This window comes from Callorhinus ursinus, unplaced genomic scaffold, assembly GCF_003265705.2.
Source record: "Callorhinus ursinus isolate GAN/ISIS: 27379988/994484 unplaced genomic scaffold, GSC_fseal_2.0 scaffold3, whole genome shotgun sequence".
In the NCBI taxonomy this organism is placed as follows: Eukaryota; Metazoa; Chordata; class Mammalia; order Carnivora; family Otariidae; genus Callorhinus; species Callorhinus ursinus.
Window position 1 is genome coordinate 32,601,647 of NW_027397065.1, and position 21,870 is coordinate 32,623,516.

The 21,870-nt window shown below is 38.3% G+C and overlaps 1 protein-coding gene across 2 annotated transcripts; it reads right to left on the reverse strand.

Annotated features, from left to right (window-relative positions):
- Nucleotides 1-1,592: 1,592 nt before the first annotated feature.
- Nucleotides 1,593-16,210, reverse strand: NPM1 (nucleophosmin 1). Of its 2 annotated transcripts, XM_025867042.2 has the most exons (11): nucleotides 16,026-16,210; nucleotides 13,896-13,975; nucleotides 13,200-13,319; nucleotides 12,771-12,864; nucleotides 12,335-12,441; nucleotides 12,144-12,211; nucleotides 8,171-8,228; nucleotides 7,742-7,825; nucleotides 7,019-7,120; nucleotides 4,765-4,839; nucleotides 1,593-1,946 (listed from the first exon to the last, which is right to left on the reverse strand). In XM_025867042.2, exons 1-11 carry the CDS (start codon nucleotides 16,081-16,083, stop codon nucleotides 1,908-1,910), a joined length of 885 nt encoding a protein of 294 aa, XP_025722827.1. In that variant the 5' UTR covers nucleotides 16,084-16,210; the 3' UTR covers nucleotides 1,593-1,907. The 2 variants fall into 2 exon arrangements, with proteins under 2 accessions (XP_025722827.1, XP_025722828.1); XM_025867043.2 differs by lacking the exons at nucleotides 1,593-1,946; nucleotides 4,765-4,839 and adding an exon at nucleotides 5,657-5,987 and having other exon boundaries at nucleotides 16,026-16,209.
- Between the last annotated feature and the right edge of the window lie 5,660 nt (nucleotides 16,211-21,870).

Below are 21,870 nucleotides of genomic sequence, written 5' to 3' on the forward strand. Positions count from 1 at the left end.
CATTTAAAATAGAGGTACTTTCCAGTGAAATTAAGAACAATGAACATTTACCATTTCCAACTGAATCTCCATTAAAATAAGATATAAAAGGAGAGAAGCTACAAGGACAGACACCCTGGAGAGGAAACGGAATAATCAATGAAGGAAACCAAAACCTGAAGTCAATGACTAGAAGAGGCACCTGAAGCCTGGAAAGTGGGATTTAGAAAGACAGTACTGCACCAACCTTTCCCACCCCCCAAAAGTAAGGTTACTCAGAGCACCTGCTGGGCTGGCTCAGCCCCTAGGGCGTCTCTGACTCTTTTGAGAACCACAACACTTCAGTTAGATGTGGAGCCTACTTAAAAAAGTAAAATAAAAAAAAAAAATAAGGTTGCTCTACCAAAACCATTCCAAAGATTAAAAGACATCAGCCTTTTATCTGCTCATTCCCATCAGAGTATTTTGAACTACAGCCTAATCAAAGAAAGCAATCCTCCTAATCAATATAAGATAGGAAAGAAAAAAAGAGTAAACAATGCATGGGGTGAAAAGCGTTCCTTCAAACTTTATGTATGTCCCCAAACACCAAGGAAGAGTATTTACAATACAACCAACACAAATTTGAAGACATAAAATAGTCCTTTCTCCTAAAGTTTAAACAAAAAGGAATGATGAAAAACATCCAACAGCATCAAACAAAAGGCCCAAGAACAGATAGAAGTTAAGCAGGAGAGCAAAGTCTCCCAAGAACATGCCCCCAAACAGGAGAATCTGTGGAGAACAGACCCAGTCTACCCAGGTCCCAGAACAAGACAAATTATAAAATTTCAGGAAACCAGCAAGAGGGCAATCTTAATCAGTTCTCAGGAAAACGGGTCATATACAAAACAACACATGAAAACGGCAATAGCCTAAGCCATAAAGGGCACAATTAAAATTCTGAGGAAAAGATTTAGCAGCACTGAATTTTATGTCAAAAATTGACTTTTCAAGATTAAAAGTAGTCAGAAAATACCTCCTCATATACTAGCAAACCACCCGGAGACACCACAGCAAAACAAGAGGAAGAATAGTAATCTACACAACCATCATGCAACTGGCACAGGGTAAAACAGATAAAAGATGCCAAGGATTAGCCCCTGAATGTCCTCCTGTAACCACTACATGCAATAAATTCTTTCCCCATGAATCTAAAAATGTTTAAATTATGTGCTATTTTGGGCAAATTCAAAAAACAGTCAACAGGAATTCATTTTCTGTTCTCGTTCAGATTAAGAACCCAAGTTGAGAAAAGCTGCTGCAAGGTGTAAACATGCCACATTTTACCAGTAAAAACTGGGCTAATGTGCATAGGTGGTTTGACTGAACATTTGGAAACATGCTTGCATGGTCATAATTATCATCTGTTATCAAGAGGTGAGAAGCTTTAAACATTAAATGCTCACAAAAAATAGAAGGGTTAACTCTGAGAAGCAGAACTATTTGGAGGGGTAGGGCAGGGACTGCTTCTCAGGGGATTTTAGGGTACTATTTGACACTTTTAACTATGTACATTTATTTCTCTGACAAAGTATAAGAAGGGTAAATAACAGAAAGAGAAACAGTGCTACTTTATTAAAATACTGAGTTTATTTCACATGTATATTTTTGTCTCCCCACCATTTCCATTTGTCTGACCACCACTACTACTATGTCCTATCATAACATTCCATACATACTTAAAACCAAGCAAAGGGTGGAGTTCCATCTTTAAAAACTAAACAGGCATTTTGGACAACACATTCTTGGCAATGGAACCTGGACAACATTTATCAGACACGGTAGGGAAAGTTCTCACTCTGCATTATAAAAAGGACAGCCAGATATCAACTGTTACAGAAAAGAAATAAGACGGAAAATTTTAACAAACTGTTTAAACTATTTTCTTAAAGAGACTTCCTCCACTGCCAGAGATCTTGAATAGCCTGGAAAAAAAAGAAATGCGGTTAAAGAACCACAACACTTCATAGACACCAATAAATTAAACCATGTCTCTTTGTACAGTTCAACGTATCTATTTTTCATCCTACCACCAAAAAGGTCCACTACATAATTAAGAACTGATTTCAAGGAAATTTATACTCAGACAATTTAATTTCAAATACTTCAAATCAGACATAAAATCATGTGAATCTTTCTAAGCAGAGTCAATGGTACTAATATGTATGTAACAGCTTGATAAATGAAATTCAAGAGTAGAGGCCAGTTTGGCCAATGTCATCTGCTTTAGGGCTGCCAGATTTAGCACATAAAAATACAGAACACACAGTTAAACACATTTATTTCTAAGCCTATGGAACACATACTAAAAAATTTTATTTACTCGAAACACACCAGATTAACTACTCAGACTTGTTCTTATCTGGGTTTGTTAAATCACTTAACACCCATCTTCCAAGACATAATCTGCTTTTCCATTCTTAAAATCTAATGATTTAATGTGGTCTACTGACAAAAGTATCCCTGTCCATTTCTATGTCCTCCTTTGACACATCATGAAACCTATACTTGTTCTCATGCTAGTATTCACATCCATATAAAAGAATCGTTCTTTAAATATGACAGTCTCAGTTAACTAGTTATTAATTATCCACTTCAAGTTGGCATTTCTTTTTCATAAATAACATTCTTTTAAATCTTGAGATGCCTGGCTGGCTCAGTTGGTGGAGCATGTAAATCTTGATCTTGGGGTTGTGGTTCAAACCCTGTGATGGATGTGAGGGTTCTTAAAAAATCTTTAAAAATATAAATAAAAAGTCTTGATATTTGTCAATTCTACAGGATTTAACAAATTCCTTTAAACAAAGGAGTGTACTTCAGTGAGTTCTTTGATCGTCTCTGAATTTACATAATCCTACTGCTAAACAGATATTTAAAACTATATATAAGAAATAAGTAGGCTTTATTCAATGAACCATTTAAAACTAAGAACATTTGGAGTCTTTTCTACAAAAGTAGGATTTCAGTGCTTCAAATAAATAGGATTCTCTCAACTGCTATTATTCAACAACCACTGGGTTTCAAACACAAGAGAACTGAGTATCAAACATAAGTAAATCTCACAACCCCCCCATTCATTCAGTTCAATATAAATGTTTAAGAACAATCACATGACACTCCAGTCAAAAGAAACATCAGATGTCACTTGAGTAGTACTATGTAGAACGAGGACAGCAAAACACCTTTTATAGAATCATCACTTTTAGTAAACATTGTATCTTTACATAAATATTCACCAAATTTGATCTGTCATTTCTCCACAAAAAGCAGTACAATTGTTTTAACTTTTAATTCAAGAGCTTCTGCAAAGATTTGCTAGTATTTCTTAAATCCCACCTGGAAGGGATTTTACTAGCCAAATCCTCATAAGCAACTCTTTTTCACAAAAAAATTACACAAGCAATGGAAAAATTTCTTCATACATTGTGACCTTTATCTGTGGGTATGCTGTAAAAACATGAGGCATTTATAGTTTTGATAATCTCTGTAATAATAAACAGAACTACTTTTTAATATTGTAGAAATTTCACCCTTGTACTTGAAAATAGGCTTCCAATTTCAGACTCAAATACTTCTGAAGGCAGTGAGTTCAGTCATCAGCTGCCAAGACTGAAAATACACTGTGTGGAAGGCCTTTTACAACTTTGGTTATTATTTTATCTTCCCCTGAATTTTTCTTAATCGCAAATTATATTTCACCACTTTCTTTGGTACTAGTGGGAGAAATCATGTCTTATGCTTCCTTGTTAGTAATGCTGGTTTACAGCTTACTTTCCACTATGCAATATTGAACTAACAATTGCATATTGCAGTTTCACAAGCATTTTTGTTTAACAAATATCCACTACTCAGAAAATTCACACTTGCATTTTGGGGTTCAAATGTACACAAACAGAATAGCAACCAAAAGAGTGTGATATTGAATTTCATCGCCATGTCAATAAAGGCTGAACTCAACAACAGTAAACAGTGTTGAAACACTTGAAAGCATTTCAAACTGGAGAAAAATAGTGCTGCCATTTAAGTCATCTAAGTACTAAATGGCAGAAAATTAGCTCAAACTGACAAAATTCTTCATTCACTGAAAAAAGTTTTGAAGCTTAGGGATTGACAAAAACCGTTTAACACAGAATATTCTGTATATACAAGACACCTAGCAACCAACCTTACCTGTTTTTACATTTTCCTTTAAAATCTGAGTCAGCAACCATAAATAAGACAGTAAAAATGCATGAACTTTTTCTATTGACAAAATGTGTAAGAAATACAATACTTAACAGTTGACTCAAACTAATATACTGAGTACTAACTACAATTTGGATTCTTGCTTCCAGATTTGACATTTTAGGTTGATTTTAGTAAAATGTGCTTCCCCTAAGACCTATGGAGGAAATGGTCTCTGCCAATGCACAAGAAAGCAAAGTCCAGACTACCTCAAGTACTCAAATGGAGCAGCAAGGAAAACCACAGAATCTTCCTTAGCCAACAGAGTACCAAAAGTAAAGGTGAGTTCAGCAACCAAGAGATAATTTACCAACTATATAAAAAGTTGAGAAAAATGTACTTAAAGAGTCATCTTCTCAATCTCTGCCAACTAAACTCTTAAGTTCCCATGTATTTAATCTGAAGTGCTGTCTGTGGTTAGGAACCTTTTAAAAGAAGCCAACACTTAAACTAAAAGAATTATAAATAAATCACAATAAAATACTTGGATTTGGTCATCTCTCCTGAAAACTCAGTTACCTCTTGGTCAGTCATCCGGAAGCAATTCTTCACATAATTGATGAACTTGGCTTCCACTTTGGGAAGAGAACCACCCTAGGAGACAAAAGTATTATTAAGGGTAAGTACAGAAACACTGTTTTTGAGATATTATCAAATTCCTCACAGATTTTCATGCTATTACATGGATCATTGGTTCATTCCATATTCATTCAACTCTTTCATTTCAATGCTTTGTTTTTAGGCCCAGAAACACCTACTGGGCAACAATATTTAGAACCTAGGTCTTTCATTAAGGAGGGCACAGTGATGTAATGAGCACTGGGTATTATAGAAGATTGATGAGTCACTGAACTCTACTTCTGAAACTAATAATACGCCATACGTCAATCAATTGCATTTAAATGAGAGAAAAAAACCTAGATCTTTCATAGTATTCCCATATTGATAGGTTTGTCAAAGTTTCAAATTCTCTCCAACCACTCTAAAAATACAAAATATAAGCTACACTTCAGATTCTTCAGGGACTCAAATGTCAATCTGATCGCCTACTCTTATTACATACCACCCAGAACCAAATATAAATGTATACCCCCCCCTTGTGAGTACCATATACAAAGAAATCAACATTGTTTGTCACTTACTACTTTTGAATAATCTTATTTAATATACTAAGTATATCCTCTTTGTTTGCTCTTTGGATAACTAAATTTTAATTTTCCTTGTAACCTGAATCGTCTACGCATTTATGCATTTTAAAAGATCAAGGTTTCAGAATGCCAAAGAAATCATGGCACAAAATAGGCTAGTGATCAAGAGGTATGGTGTAAGATCCTTTAAGTTGCCTCTATAATCTAGAAAATAAACCTCACTGTAATTTCCATTTTTAAATTATTGTCACATACATTCTTATTTGATTCATTAAAATATTTATTGAACAGCTAGGGAGATACAAAAGTGATTAAAACATTGTCAAAGAGGTGAGGCAAATGCACACATCATAGAAAGCCAAGTGTAAGGGGTCACTGAATCACAGCAGTCACAAGAAAAGTGCTTTGGGAGATCAAGAATGAGATTGCTTCCAGCCTGGAAGGGGGTGTGGGTGGGTGGCAATCAGGAAAGGGGATCTGAGACTTCAGTCTGGATTGTTGATGACAGTCAGTAGGGACTATATTTGTCTCTCCTTTTTCTCTCCCCAGCTTTGGGTTTAATTTACCAGTAGTGCCCAGGACTGTTCAATTCGCCTGTAATTAAACCAAGGAGATAGGACCATATTAAAATGGGGGGGGGGAATCTAAAAGATGTCATTTTAGCATTGTATGCAAGGGATAAAAATAAAGCAGTGATACCAGAAACTAGAAAGGTATACAGTAGTACTAAAGCAAAAACACACACATTCGGGTTCTAAATGTTATTTTTCCAATTGACTCCTCACTGCACAAGGAAATCTACTGAAGCCAAGTTAAAACTTAGAAAGCACAGGAAAAACATGAGGAAAGGAGTCAGCAACTTTTCCTCACCATCCCACCTTTACTCTCACTAATTGGGGTCTTATATTTTAACTCACAAAATTATAGTTGTCAAATGTTTCAAGACATTTAAACTGTTTATTCCGTATTATTCTACAAGTCCAAGTTCACTAAGGTTTAGTAAGTTTAGTTTCCCAATCAATAAAAGCAGCAGGACGAGAGCTAATTTCTTCTCACATTCCCACTAAGACACAAGGCAACTAAATAAAGCATATCAAGGATTCAAGATATCACATATATCGACCACTAATATCTTAGTATAAAATGCAAATAGAAAGGACTCAAATTTGCTGGAAAATGTTTGACTAGAGTCAGTCATGAGTATTTTTTTAACTATACCAACAAGCAACCAGTCTCCACTTTTCCAGAGGCTTGCAATTTTATAAAAGACTCAAACGCCCTCTGCTGGTTCTGTAGCATCTTACAACCAAAAAAAAAAAAAAAAAACAAAGGAAACTACTGAACTAAGAAAAGAACAAGCAAGGGAAAACTTGAACGAAGGTCAGAATGAATCTTAAAACTTACTTGTATTTCTTTTATAAAAGAAAAGGAAATATAAATTCAAATACACATGAAAAATCATGATTAGAAATGAATATAAAAAACTCCATTTCTGAAAACAAAACGAGACAGGTATATAAAAAATAAAAAATAATAATCTAGTCCCAAGCCTTCACAATGGTTATTATTTTAACAGAGGAAGGAATAAACCTATCTAGTTTTTCAGGAAAGATCCCTTTACTCACTTTTTCTATACTTGCTTGCATTTTTGCTTTAATGTCTTCTACAGAACTAGGTCCTTTCGGTGTTTTGGGCGTCTTTTCCTGTTTTTTGAAAGATTCTTGACCCTGGGGGGAAAAAAAAAGATGAATTTAAAAAGGTCCTTAGAGTACAGCTCTTTTAAGACCCATCCCCTATCTACCTGGCTTTTCTCAAGAAAATCACTCTTATTTACAATCCTTCCTTGTAAAAAATAGGAATAGTTTGAGCTTGCTTTTATATTCCACACCAGATCAGTTCTACACTTAAAAAGGTTTCAAAATTGAAACCCAAAGGCCCCAAGGATGAAGCAAGTAAATGCAATTTGAAATGCCCGAGGCCCATGTTGTGGCTTCTAATAATCTCCAAGCCCAGGTACTGTGGTTCTTTTAAGCTGTTAGATTCTAACACACAGCCAGGGTTGAAAAACTACACTATGCCATAAAATAATACTTTCAACCAACTCCTTACAGGACACAACTGTTTGTAATGCAATAAAAATCTTTCTGTTGGCACCCTCCTCCACCAGAATGCCAGCAGTCATACATCTAGGACAATAATTACCAGCCAGCACACTTTAGCTCTTTGAGACACCAATTACAAGTATTCTCCAAACAATGTCAAGTTTCAGACTAGCTTCTTTCACAGGAGAATTTTTAATTTTTCTAACTACTTCAATGAAAGCTATGTTTTTGTATGTTGCCACTTACTTTTGTTCTTGGTGTTGACGGTTTTGAGTCTTTTCCATTCTGGTTTGATTTTTGTGCATTTTTGGCTGGAGTATCTCGTATAGACTGCAATTAGAAATTAATCTTAATCAATGCCCTCCTACACAACAGACATGAGTGCAAATAAAACTTCCCCAAACCACATAACAAAAGCAGCAGTCAGGCTAAGACAGTCATTCTGAACTAACAAAGCGGGAGAAGGCCACATGGATAAAGAAAATAGATTGTTCTGCAACACTAGGAAAGTTTTTAGGACGAAAACCCTACTCAGGACTAATTTAAGTATGAGATCATCAAATCCTCCCAAGCCAGCTTTTGTTAATTACAAAACAAGTGAAAAGCACTAAAAAATTTCCATCATTTCTGTTATTAGTTATTTCGGACAACCTCATACCATTGTATCCTACTTACTTTCTTTACTGGAGCCTTTTCTTCAGCTTCCTCATCATCAAAATCATCATCATCATCACTACAAATGAAATGAGTCATTATTACTGATTCCATGCACTCATAAGCCAAAAAAGCATATGCAGAAATTGGATGAACCTACAAGTTTAAGTCAATCAAGACATTAAGAACTTCCAAATTTTTGGGGGACTGACAAAAGATTTAGAAGCAGGATCTTGAAGAGCTATTTGCATGTTCATCTTCATTACAGCATTATTCACAATTTCCAAGAGGTGTAAGCAACCCAAATAACCACTAGCAGTCAAATACATAAAAAATGTCATATATACAACCGATGGAATATTCAGATTTTGGTAGTTATTATTACAATATTCAGATTTTTGAGAGAGCGAGCGAGCAAGCAAGCATGGGGCCTGGGGGGGGGTGGGGTCCTACCTCAAGACCCTGAGGATCATGACCTGAGCTGAAATCAAGAGTTGGACACCTAAACAAGTGAGCACCACCCAGGTGCCCCTGGAATATTCAGTTTTAAAGGAAATCCTGTCACATGTTAAACATGGATGAACCTTGAAAACATTATGTTAACTGAAACAGAACAGTCACACAAAGACACATACTGTATGATCCCACTTAATGAGACATTAAAGTAATTTTTATAGTCTTTATAGAACCCAGAAATAGATTCGTGGTTGCCAGGGGCTGGAGAATGGTGGAAATGAGCGGTTTTCATTCAATGAGTATTATTTTCAGTATTACTAGATGAAAGAGTTATCTAAGATCTACTACAGTATGAATATGGCTAGTACTCCTAAACTGTACACTTAAAAAATAGTTAAGATGGTAAATATTGTATTCTTTTACAACTAAATGAAAAAATATAAAAATTGGAGATCGCAGTTTAAAGAAATTAAATAGAAACACAACTTATGTTCACAGATCAGTGGAAACATTCTTACTAAGGTAGCAACTCTCCAAATTAATCTACAGATTCATCATAACCCTGAAGAGTCCCAGCTAGCTTCTCTGTAGAAAATGATCCTAAAATCTGTATCAAAATTCAAGAACCCAAAGCAGCCAAGAACAATCTTGAAAAAGAGCAAAGTTGGAGGATTCACTTAAGTGTTTTTTCAAAGGAAACCCACAACAACTACAAAGCAACAGAAATCAAGATGTTTTACCAGTGTTTAAGGACAGACACACATCAATGGAACTGAGGAGTCCAGAAATACACCCATATATTTATAGTAATTATTTTCAACAACAGTGATCAGACTGTCAATTCAATGGTGAAAAAAGTCTAACAAATGGTGCTGGGACAACTAGAAATCCACAGGCAGAATTTAAGTTGGTTCCCGTAACCACACCACACAAAAATGGATTCAAAATGTATCAAAAATCTAAATATAGAACATAGTAAAGGTTTCAAAAGATTTGGCAATGGCTTCTTAGGTTTAATACCAAAAAGCACAAGCAGCCAAAGAAATAAAATGGACTTCACAAATCATTAAAAACAAAAATTTAAGCTAATGTGCACATACAATGTGACCACCGTATGGTCAACTACGCTTCAATTACAAAGAAGGGAATAAAGAAAGAAACTTTTGTGCAAAGAATACCATAACTCAATAGCGGAAAGACAATCCACTGAATGGGAGAAAATATTTGTGAATTGTATCTGATAAGGTGCTTGTCCCCAAACATAAAAAAACCTCTTACAACTTAATTATATCAAGACAAGTACTAGTAATGCTACAACATGCATGGTTCTTAAAAACTCAAGACAAAAATCACATGTTGTATGTACGATTCCATTTACATGAAATATCTAAAATAGACAAATCTATAAAAGACAAAGTACGTTAGTGGTTGACTAGAGCTGGGGAATATAAACGGTTATATAGTATGGTTTCTTTTTGAGGAAATGTTCTAAAATTGTGATGACTGCACAATTGTGCAATATAACTTCAGAACCACTGAATAGTACATTCTAATTCTAAATAGGTGAATTAGGAGGAAAAATCTAATCTGAGAAGTCCATTTAAGTATTAGCTAATAGTGGCTCTAGTTCATGCTTTAATTACTTCACAAACCTAACTTTTATACCAGGCAGTGTTTTTCTTTTCCACATTACGTAGTCTCTAAATTTAAAACAGGATCAACTTCATCTCTGTGCACCAAAGAAAACACCCATCTTTCCAGAACTGGGGTAAATTTAATATGATGCCCTAGTATCATGTAGTACGTGTAAAGCTATATATACACACACACATATAGGTCCTTTAAAGTGATTCTGTCAATTTTGACTTTAGGACCCAATCCCTGTATGTTCCTTGCCACACTAGAAACAAGGTAACAAGGATTTCTATAAAACCAATTTTATCAGTCTTAAAATAACTATCCTTACCTATACATTTATCTGACTACCCGCCCTTTTTTCCCTTATATGAAAATTTGGACCTTGATTAACATCTATATGTATTTATTTCATTCCTCCCGCACTACCAAACATGAAGACAACTTAGAGGGAACTTAGAGGAAGAACACAAAACTATTCTACACTGTGGTTATATCAGGAAATATACCCATTTTAAAGACCAGAAATCTTTCAAAACCCCAGCAGAATCAAGATAATCATCGGGTCCTACTCCAAAGCCTTCCTAGAAGGGATTATCTCCTCACTGAATATGCTACTGGACATAAACAGTAAACCTACACAAAGGTAATTTAAAATCAAGGACTAAATTAAATTAAAATTTAAGTACATACACCATTCATATTCCTCATTTCTCTTTTTAGTCCATTTCCCATTCTTCTCTTGGGGTATATCATTTTAATTCTGACTAACGATAACTATTCTCAAAACTAGTTAACAGTAAAACACCAACTACACTGTTTGGGGGGTAATCTTGAGTTTTTTAAGCATTCAACTTTGTCTTTTCCTACTTTCTGCCTTCAACTCTCATGCTCAAAGGTTTTTTTTTAAGAACTACCAGCTTGGCTAGTTGAAGTTACTGAAAACTTAACTCTCATATTTGATCATTACCTAGTATGTGTTAGATCAGACTTTCTTAGATTTTATTTGAATTATGTTTTCAATAAATACATATGGACCAACCTGGGAACTCAGGAACAAAGCTGACAAGTAATTCGAAGTTCAACTTAACAGAAATTACTGATATTACTGCACATAGGAAAGACCAATTACAAACAGCATTTTATTCTGTAGTGTGCATGTAACTCTACCTTAGCCTGATCAAGTTTAATAAATCTATCATCAAATTGTTTCCAAATATTAAATCCTCCTCGAAAATCTTCCTCGAAAATCTTTATCTTTTTAAAATTTTATTTACTTGAGAGAGTGCGCGCGCACATGCACACACACACTGAGCACGAGCAGGGGGAGGGGCAGTGGGAGCAGCAGATCCCCCGTTGAAGGGCTTGATCCCAGGACCCTGGGGGATCATGACCTGAGCAGAAGGCAGAGGCCCAACAGACTGAGCCACTCAGGCACCCCTTCTTAATCTCTTTTAGAAGAATCTTACTTTACCAGTAAGGACTAAAGAACTATGAGCCAAAATCCTTTATGGGGGGAAAAAAATCAAGTGACAACTTAAAAAATGAATGTAGCTGGAACCATTCAGATGCTTTCTACCCAACCACTTAGGATATACTATTCAATAAAAAAAGTACCAACAGACTTGTTACCAGAGATTCACTAAATCTTCCTCAGAAAAAAGGTGTATCTAGTCAAATACATTTGGGAAATGCTGCATATTCTTTTGAAAATTTGTAATACACTGCAGCATTTTAAAGGCTCTTAATCCCAAAAATATTCTTTAATTCATTTATTTTAATTCAATGTGACAACCACAGACCATTTACCCTTTAATTGTATTAATTTCACAGGATGACTGTAGTAATTAATTTTCATAAACTACTCCCCATACAACTGTCAAGCTTCTAAAAGCATACTTACTCTTCATCATCATCATCATCGTCGTCATCTTCATCATCATCTTCATCAGCAGCAAGTTTTACTTTTTTCTTAAAAAAAAAAAGTACACATATATATATAAACATATACACACCCCTAAAATCATGATTAAGTGCTGACCTTAATCACAAAAGTAAAGGCCAGAATACGGTATCTGCAGTAATTTCACCTACCTGTGGAACCTTGCTACCACTTCCAGGAGCAGAACGCTTTCCAGATATACTAAGGAGTTTCACGTCCTCTTCCTCTTCATCTTCTGACTCTGCATCTTCCTCCACAGCTAAAATAAAATTTGTTAGCTGCTATTAAAACTCAACCAACAAGCAAGAACTCAGAAAGAAGGGGCATAACGTACAGTAATGAGCATTTAAAAACAAAGACTACTAGAAAAACAGCAAATTGGGAACAGAAATATTTTTTAAAAAGTACTTTTCAAGGCTAATATTCTACTAGGTCTTAAATGTAAAAAAAAAAAAAGCTTTTCCAGTTATTTCCATTTTGAACAATTACAAAAACAATAGTATTAGAACTAAACATGCTTTTCAAATTTCAAATAGGGAACAAAGCAACTGCATTTGAGGATAGACAGCATAATACATAATAACATACCTACTAAGTGCTGTCCACTAATATGCACAGGCCCTGAACCACATTTCAACCGTAAGACCACAGGTGGTGTTATTTCAAAGCCCCCAAGAGAAACCTAAAAAGGAGAAACTTCTAAGGTTAAAGGTTCGGTATAAAAACCTGTTCACAACAGACTTAGAAAAATGTTTGCGTTTATAGGCATTACAAGCAAACTCATAAACCAAATGAACAAACCAGTGAACCTGTTTTTCCACTTCTGACAAACAAGTAGCAAACCACTATGTTCAAGAGTGATCATTCACCACCACAGTGACAAAAGACACAGCTACTGCTACTAGAAGAACCAAAGGAAATTCCTCCTTCTAGGTCCTTGGTGTAACCTAAATGACATCTACTTTAATCCAATACAATTAGACCTTGACATAAAACCCAAAGTTTAAGTGCCCTTACCGTTGGCTGTACAGACATTTTCAAAGTTGCCAGTGTGACTTTAATTGGACTGCCTTCATAATTCATTGCCTCTGCTTCAACAATGTGCAATTCATCCTTTGCACCAGCTCCTAAACTGACCTGTGAACAAAGATAGTTATTTCAGCTTAAGTTTCTATTTTACAATCCCAAAATTTGTCTTCAAAAAAAAAAATAAAAAAGGCAATTATAAACCTATTATCACCACTGAAAGAAAACTAATTTGTACACATTTTCTTCAAGTTTTATGTCACCTTGCCAATCAATTTCTCATACTTGACACATTTGAACAAATGCAGAGAAATATGTTTGATGGCATAGTTGTAGGTATCAGCTACCCCCAGTATGGATCACTTAACATTTACTGGCCACCTACCACAAGTTAGGCAATAAGGCTACAGGCCTTACTGGGGAGTACAAAAAAGAATCATCGCTGCCCTAAAGGGTTTTATAATGCAGCCAAAGAAACAAAGTACATAAATGTGGAATGATGAACAGTAGTGTGACTGAACTTCACATGATTACCAAACGAGAGGTAAAGATGCCAAGTTTTATACCACAGGTACATTATCATGTATATACAATACTCAGTTATAAGATATTACGAAAGTGTTAAGTCACACAAAAAGGAATAAGCTGATATCAAGAAAAGTAGTGTAGTTTGGAAAATTTAAGTACCGTTCTTAAAGATAACTGGTGCTCATTTTCATCATTATCCACCTTAAAGTGATAATCCTTGTCAGCCTTTAGTTCACAACCTGTAATGAAAAAAAAGTAACACTGAAAACTTAAAGACAACCAAAAAGGTAACACTTAATCTCTGAACGAGTTTTCTACTGTTCTAGCTACCAGGAAGCAAGGCAGAAGTAGCTATTCCTGGATTTCTTAAACACAAATGTCTGTAAACATCAAATAACATCCACACAGAGCTTTATAAATTCCACTTTCCCACTAAACAGTATTTCATTTTCAACTACACTAATTACCGTTTTTAGGAAGAAACAAGCTTGAAGATCTAGTAAATCTGGAAGTGAAACCAGTATCTGAAACTAAGTCTGATGTACAATATTGATAAAATCCTACTGTTTAAAAAGATGAATTACCTACCTAAGCACCCAAGAGAAGTGGCAAATTTAGAAATGAGAATGGTTACACGAACACCTACATGAACAGTTTATACTTACAAGAGAAAAACTACAAATGTAAAAGAACCAAAACTTGCTACAGGGGTCAGTATCCCATCTTTGAAATCAACAGAAATGATGTACATTAAATTATCCTCAGAAATTATATTTAAGAATAGATACATCCTAGGGATATTTCCAATAGAAAAGATTAACACAAAAATAGGGTATAAACTGATCAGAAACCCTGGCTATTCAAAACGGTTAGGAATTAAAACCTTAATGTATAGTGCAAGTTATCTACTCCCATTCCATCAAAAGGCAATTGTTTGATGTACCATCGGAATAACATTTTAATTAAATGATTCCATTTAATTGCCATCTAACAGTAACGGGTACAAAGATGCCTAAATGTTATCTCAGTTAACAAATATCAGCATGATACACAAAGAAACAAATGTGGAGCAGGATTTGCACTTAACTTCCAAGCCTGACAAAGAGAGGGCTTACAGTTAATTTCATTAAGACTGAAAACTAAAGCTGGCCTCTTTCTACTATGTATGGTACTGCGTTCTGGAGAGGGGAGGGAAGATTCCAAAACAGTACCAGCTCTTATTGACCCAAACTGAACCCTACACACATTTCCCATCTTCTCAAAAAAGCTGTTTGCTCAACGCGGCACAGAAGGCTGTTTCCAACAGCCTCCCCTCCATAAATAAATAAAGCACCAGTTCTAGAGGCAAGGCTCTTGGTTTAGATCCACCTAGTCTCTATTTACCTACAAGTACCGCCTTCGTTAAGTCACTTCAGTTCTGAGCATCAGTATCGTCATCTGCAAAGTGGGCTAATTCCATCTCTCAATGTGAGATAAAAAAAAAAAGCTCTATAAATGAGAACTGCCATCGTAGATATTAAGCACTGAACAAAGACTTTCAGAATCTTGGCTCTACCAGCCACTTCACCGAACACTTCCCGCCCAAGAGCTTCAATTAAGCCCCAGGATGCCAGGCTCCGGGGTGACAAGACACCAGGGAGACCCGGATGTAGTGCCCACACCCCCTCCTCCCCCCAACCACGTGGCAACCACGTGCTCCCAGCGGTTGCGGCCTCCTCACGCCCGGCCGCACCTCCCCTCCCCCCACCACCGGCCGAGGGACCAGGGCTGAATCTCGGCGCTAGAGCTCCGCACTCTTGAAGCCTAAGGACAACGCCAGGCTCTAAATACCCTTTACCCCCAGAAAGTAAGACCATGTTCCACACCACGGACTCCCACAACCTCCAGCACCAAGCCTGGGCCCAGCATCAAAGACACTAGTCAGGAATCACAAGCCTACGAAATCACACAGCCCGAGAGGAAATCATGCCCGTGGCTCTACCGCGTGCCCCCAGGCAAAGCCGAATCCTCAGCTTGTTGGTTCTACGTTACCTCAGGCCCTGGGCCTCCGATCGCTCCTGCCCCAGGCTTCAGGCCGCCCCTCCTTCCACCGCTTCGAGCTCCAGCTCTCCTCTCTTGACCTCCCATCTCTTCGGCTGCAAGGCCTGGGCACCTCGCTTCCCTCCCTCAGGCCTCTAGCCTGCCTAGCTTTCCCTACCAGCCCAGGCCTAAGGAAGATTCCCGCCCCCCCCCCGCCCCGCCAAAGCCACCAGGCCCTGTTCGGCCTCGCCCCAACCCCCCAGCACTTACCGAAAAGATAGTTCTGGGGCCTCAGGGGGCTCATGTCCATGTCCATCGAATCTTCCATGGGGTGGTGGCACGCACTTAGGTGGAAGAGAAGGCGGACGGAGATAAACGACTACTGTTCCACACAACGGCCGCGCAGGACGGAATCACACCAGGGAAAGGACGCGGGCTCCCTGCGCACATATATAGCAACGTGAAGATCTCGCGAGAGCTTCCTAAGTCCCGTCTCCGCGCGCGTGCTCGGGAGCCCCCCTCCCCGGACGGTCGCCCTCCCGCGCAAGCGCTCTTCGACCCCACTCTTTTCTACCTCGCCCCCCACCTCCTCCAGGTACTTCGCGGGCTCCCACCGAGCACGCGCACTCGTACCCCGGCCCCACCCCTCCGCCGCCTCCGCCTGTGCGCACGCGTGCTTTCCCTTAGTAGCGCGCGCTACCCCCCTCCAACCCTTCCACGTCCTCTCCGGCTCTGGCGGGCCGGCCTAGCGCCGGGATTCTCCGCTGCCCACCCTGCAAAATGGCGACGGCCACCCTTAACGGTACTAGGTATGGAGGGCGTGCCGGTTGTAAGTGAGCCAGAGAGCAGTTCGGTTCATCTTTCTCCATCACTTCGTGCCTCTCAGGCCTCCAGACAAGCATAACCGCCTGGGATTTTAACTTACCTAAAGGCTTGGGCTCAGAGTTCATTGTTAACCCAAAGTTAGAGCTTCAGGTGCCAGAACAGTGGATTACCGATTATTCTTTGTTGGGGAGAAAAGATGTAGCTACTGTCCGGACTACTGCTTTTATAGCTCTTTCTTTTCTGAGGAAACATCTCTGAAGTTGAAATCCCTCATCTTTATGTCATTTAGGGGCCTAAAGGGGACTGAGTGAACCTCTTCCATATGAGCAGGGCAAGAACCAAGCCTGGTTGATTTCTCCAGACCCAAGATTTTAAAAGGGCTGCATACCCACAATATGTCCCTATGTAAGATCCTTTGAGGCAGATGTGACTATACCCACTCTGGGAACAAGGAAACGGGCCAAGTGCCCAAATGGATGAAGTGGTAAGACAGGATGCTCTAGCTCAAAGTCAATGCTAACATCCCTCTAAAAGAGTTTGGAGGGATAGGTGGGGGTCCAGTCTCTGAGGCAGTGCAGTTCTTAATCTTTAATACTGCTAAGCCTGTTCTGACCTGTGAGGAAAACATATGACTTATAAGAAATGCAGAGACCTCAATTAGACTCTTTGGGAGTGAGTTTGGAAATTATTCTAAAAAAGCTACATCTTGGGGCGCCTGGGTGGCTCAGTTGGTTAAGTGACTGCCTTCGGCTCAAGTCATGATCCCAGAGTCCTGGGATCGAACCCGGCGTCGGGCTCCCTGCTCCTTGGGGAGCCTGCTTCTCCCTCTCTCTCTGCCTGCCACTCCCCCTGCCTGTGCTCTCTCTGTCAAATAAATAAAATTAAAAAAAAAAAAGCTACATTTTGATAGAGGCTCTCCCACCCCTGGAGCCTCTGGGCACTGGTGCCTTTATAAGGATTCCCCTAAATTATCTTGTTTACATCAACAGATGAAATAATTTAAGAAATAGTGGAAGGAATAAAAATAGTGAGAGCGGTGCCCCACCTTCTCCAAATACAATCTAGTTGGGAAGATAAACTATAATACAGGTGAATCAACTATTAATTAACAGAATCATAATTCTAAATCTAGAGAAATCAGTGAAACTAATATGTGAAAGGGAACAAGCTGTTCCCCACCCCCAACTGAAGAAGAGTCTTCACCAATCTGGTTCTTGGATCCTTTGAGATGCAGAGTATGGCCAATCGCTAGAGAAAATCCTGAAACTTAGAAGGATATATATGTAAAGAGCTGAGGGAGGACTAAGCAGAGGATTTGAGATTATTTAAAAATAAAATCTTAAAAAAAAAAAAGATTTGGGCATGAGAAAGAATGAGAAAGTCTCATGAGCTATAGGAGAGTGGAGGACCAGAGGTTAGTATTCTTTGAGCCCATGCTAGTATCAGTTGGAACTACTTTGTACTTTCTTTCTGGATTCTGGGCCATGATTATTCAAATGCAGCTCTGCACAGAGCCTGAGCCATGTAGGAACCATATCTCATATAAATAAATACATTTGTTTTTTAAATATTTTAAGCACCTAGTCTAGCTGTTATCTCGTGGAATCAAGCAGTTAAAAAAAAACTATCGCATTTTTTCAGATTTACAAATATAACGATTGCTCACTTCTTAAATTAAAATTATTTAGGCCTATACAGAATGGAAAAGTAAAAGTGCCTCTCTTTCCATATCCCCAAGGGTTAGTCACCACTAATAGCTGTGTGTGACTTTTTTCCTTCCAGACTATCTGCCTATCTATACAGAGAGAGATGATATAGTTGGAGGGTCTTTTGTATGTTTTTTAATGTGGATGATTCATATATTGTTCAAGTTGCTTTGTTCAATTTGCTTGCTTTATTCAAGAATATATTTTGGTGGGGTGCCTGGGTGGCTCAGTCGGTTAAGCATCCGACTCTTGATCTCAGCTCGGGTCTTAATCTCAGGGTTGTGAGTTCAAGCCCCACATTGGGCTCCATGCTGGGTATGGAACCTACTTTAAAAAAAAATAAAAAATATATATATACCTTTGGACATTTCCCTACACTAGTACATAATATGGGTATGTTATAATTTACCTGTCCATTTTTCCATTGATGGACACTAAAATTATCTCCATAATTTTACTGTAAGAAATGATGCTTTAGCAAATATTATGGACTGAATGTCTGTGTTCCCCCCCCCCAAATTTATCTGTTGAAGCCCTAACCCTCAATGTGACTGTATTTGGAGACAGAGCCTATGAGGAAGTGATAAAGGTTAAATGAGGTCATAAAGATGAACCCTGATTCAATAGGGCTGGTACCCTTATAAGAAGAGGAAGAGACATCAGAGCTTGCTGTCTCTCTCAGCTATGTGAGTATGTAGGAGAAGGCAGCCATCTGCAAGCCAGAAAAGAGCTCTTTCCAGGAACTGAATCAGCAGGCATCCTAACCCAGCCTCAAAAACTAAGAAATAAATTTCTGTTGTTTAAGCCACCAGACCCTGTGGAGCCACCCAGGCGTCCCAGGACTCCTTTAATAAGCACACGAATTCCATTCATGAGGGCTCCATTTTCCTGACCTAATCACCTCCCAAAGGCCGCACCTCCTAATACAATCACCAAGGGGGTTAGGAGTTCAACATAGGAATTTTGTGGGGACATAAGCATTCAAACCATAGCAATTATTCCTCAACTTCCCTTCTTGATTTCATGTAACTTAGCTGTCTTTCCATGATATAATATTTGAGGCCCACTGCTTTCTTTTTAGGAGCTGCATAATAGTCCATAGGATGGGGGCGCCTGGGTGGCTCAGTCTTTAAGCGTCTGCCTTCAGCTCAGGTCATGATCCCAGGGTCCTGGGATCAAGCCCTGCATCAGGCTCCCTACTCAGCAGGCAGCCTGCTTCTCCCTCTCCCACTCCCCCTGCTTGTGTTCCCTCTCTCACTGTGTCTCTCTCTGTCAAATAAATAAATAAAAATCTTAAAAAAAAAAATAGTCCATAGGATGTACATATATGCTCTTGTTTTAATTCCAGGTTTTATTTATTCCTTCATTTGTTAACGCATTTTGTGATGGAAATTTTCAACCATCACAGAAATTTAGAATATTCTGTTGAATACCCATATACCCATCACTCAGCTTCAACAGTTATCAACATATAACTACTCTTATTTCATATATACCCTCCCACTGTTAGTCTCTCCTCTGCCAGATTGTTTAAAGAAAATCCCAGACATGTATATTTTCATCTATAAATACTTAAGTATGTATCTTTAAGAGATAAGAACAATTCCTCAAAACCTAAATGTAATACCATTATGATCGAAATCAAAATTTTACATAATTACTAATATTATGAATTAGCCAGTTGAGATTTCCCTGATTGTCTCACAGTTGGTTTGTTTGAATAAGGATGCAAACAAGGTCGACACGTTACGCAGGAAGACGTGTTGTCACTTAACATGTCCCTTTATCCCCTGTAGTTTCTTTAAGTTAGCAGTCAGAACTACAGCTGCTCTGTCAAATGGTTAGTGGGTGCCACTAACTACAGGTGGCTACTTAAATTTAAATTAGTTAAAATTAACTAAAATGTAAAAGTCAGTTCCTCAGTCTCACTGGCCAAGTGCTAAATAGCTATGTATGGGATAGCACATAAAAACATTTCCATCACTGCAGAAGGTTTCTGTGGGACAGCTGTGATATAGAAGCTTCACCAGAATCGTGTTCACCTTCCTGACAAGAACACTTCATAGGTGGTGGGAATACATCCTGTTGCGACAAGAGGCAGATACTGTCTGGTTGCCTCTCTTTTTATGGTGTTATGTTCAGCTATTGTCAGCCTAATTCTTCCTTTATGAAGTTCTCCATTCACCTAAGTTTTGACTGATCACTGCCTCTTTTCATTATTTCTAATTTTATCACTCTCTCTGCATTTATTAACAAGAATTCTTCTATAAAGGAGAACTTGCCCTTATCAACTATTTGGCTACCCTGAAAAATAGTCCATAAGTGATTGTATCTTCCATTTACTTGTTTTACCTATGAAGATGACTAAGTTTTTTTTATCATCTTCACGTACACATGAATTTTAACATAGCTAGTATTTCAACTTATTTCAATAATTTTTTTTGTTGCTCAAAAATTTTGGCAGTGAGATGCCCTTCAAGTTGGCTTTAATGTCTTTGTGAAATGACATTACTTTCTAGTATGATAGAATATTCTAGGCTTGGGACGCCTGGGTGGCTCAGTTGTTAAGCATCTGCCTTCGGCTCCGGTCGTGGTCTCAGGGTCCTGGGATCCAGCCCCTCGTCGGGCTCCCTGCTCAGCGGGAAGCCTGCTTCTCCCTCTCCCACTCCCCCTGCTTGTGTTCCCTCTCTTGCTGTCAAATAAATAAAAATAAAATCTTAAAAAAAAAAAGGAATATTCTAGGCTTACCTTATACATTTCCTACCCCCAACCTGGATTCAACCATTTCTTTAAGGATCCTGATCCCTTTAGTGGGAATGGGATTAGAGACCACATTCTAGTTGTGGAATGGTGCTTGTTGCTATGGAGTTAGTTGTTTTTCTAGGACTTTCCAATGGACAGAACTGGGAAATATTTTCTTAGGTAAAAGGCAACATGTTATACTCATTGTTTTGCATCTCTTGTTTTCTTTTTCCCTCACTTAGCAGCGTATCTTGGACATCACTCCATGGCACAGCATATAAAGGCTTTTTTTTTCCTTCACATCCCATTTTATAGCCGCACAGTATGGATGTACTCTAGTTTACTGGTTACAGTTCCCTGTTAACGGACGTTTGGGTTGTTTTCAGTTGTGTGCTCTTGCAATTGGTACAGCAATGAAGAGCCTCCTACATGCATCAGTTTGTGTTTTTATCAGGTTTTCGCGGCATTATAATGGGTCAACTTGGCTAGGCTGAGCGTCCCTCTATGTTTATAGTTAGGGTGGTTGACAAGAGATATTTTCCCATGAAACTTGATGGGCAGAGGAGAAGCTGCAGCCATTTTGGTTTTCAGGCCCAGAAGCTTGGGGCAGGTACTTTTGTGGCTAACACACATCGTAGCTTATTTACTGGCTCACTGGTTTGGCACAGGGCAAAATCCAGGCCTACAACTCCTTGTTGTTGGCCCCACCTCCCCTTGCATTGTCATTCAGTTTCTACAGCTCCTAGGCCTTGTGGATATCTAGCTCAGTGAGAAGGACACCACCTTCTGCAAGACACCCAGTTCCTCAAGGTTGGAGGGAGGAAGAACTGGCATCAGTTTCG

What these genes read in the sequence shown, in the direction of transcription:
- NPM1 (XM_025867042.2), bottom strand. Translation starts at nt 16,083, where the DNA reads ATGGAAGATTCGATGGACATGGACATGAGCCCCCTGAGGCCCCAGAAC. An exon ending in AAATGTCTGTACAGCCAACG is followed by an intron (nt 12,865 to 13,199) that starts GTAAGGGCACTT and finishes TCTCCTTTTTAG; the next exon opens with GTTTCTCTTGGGGGCTTTGA. An exon ending in TCCGGATGACTGACCAAGAG is followed by an intron (nt 1,947 to 4,764) that starts GTAACTGAGTTT and finishes TTTTTTTTCCAG; the next exon opens with GCTATTCAAGATCTCTGGCA.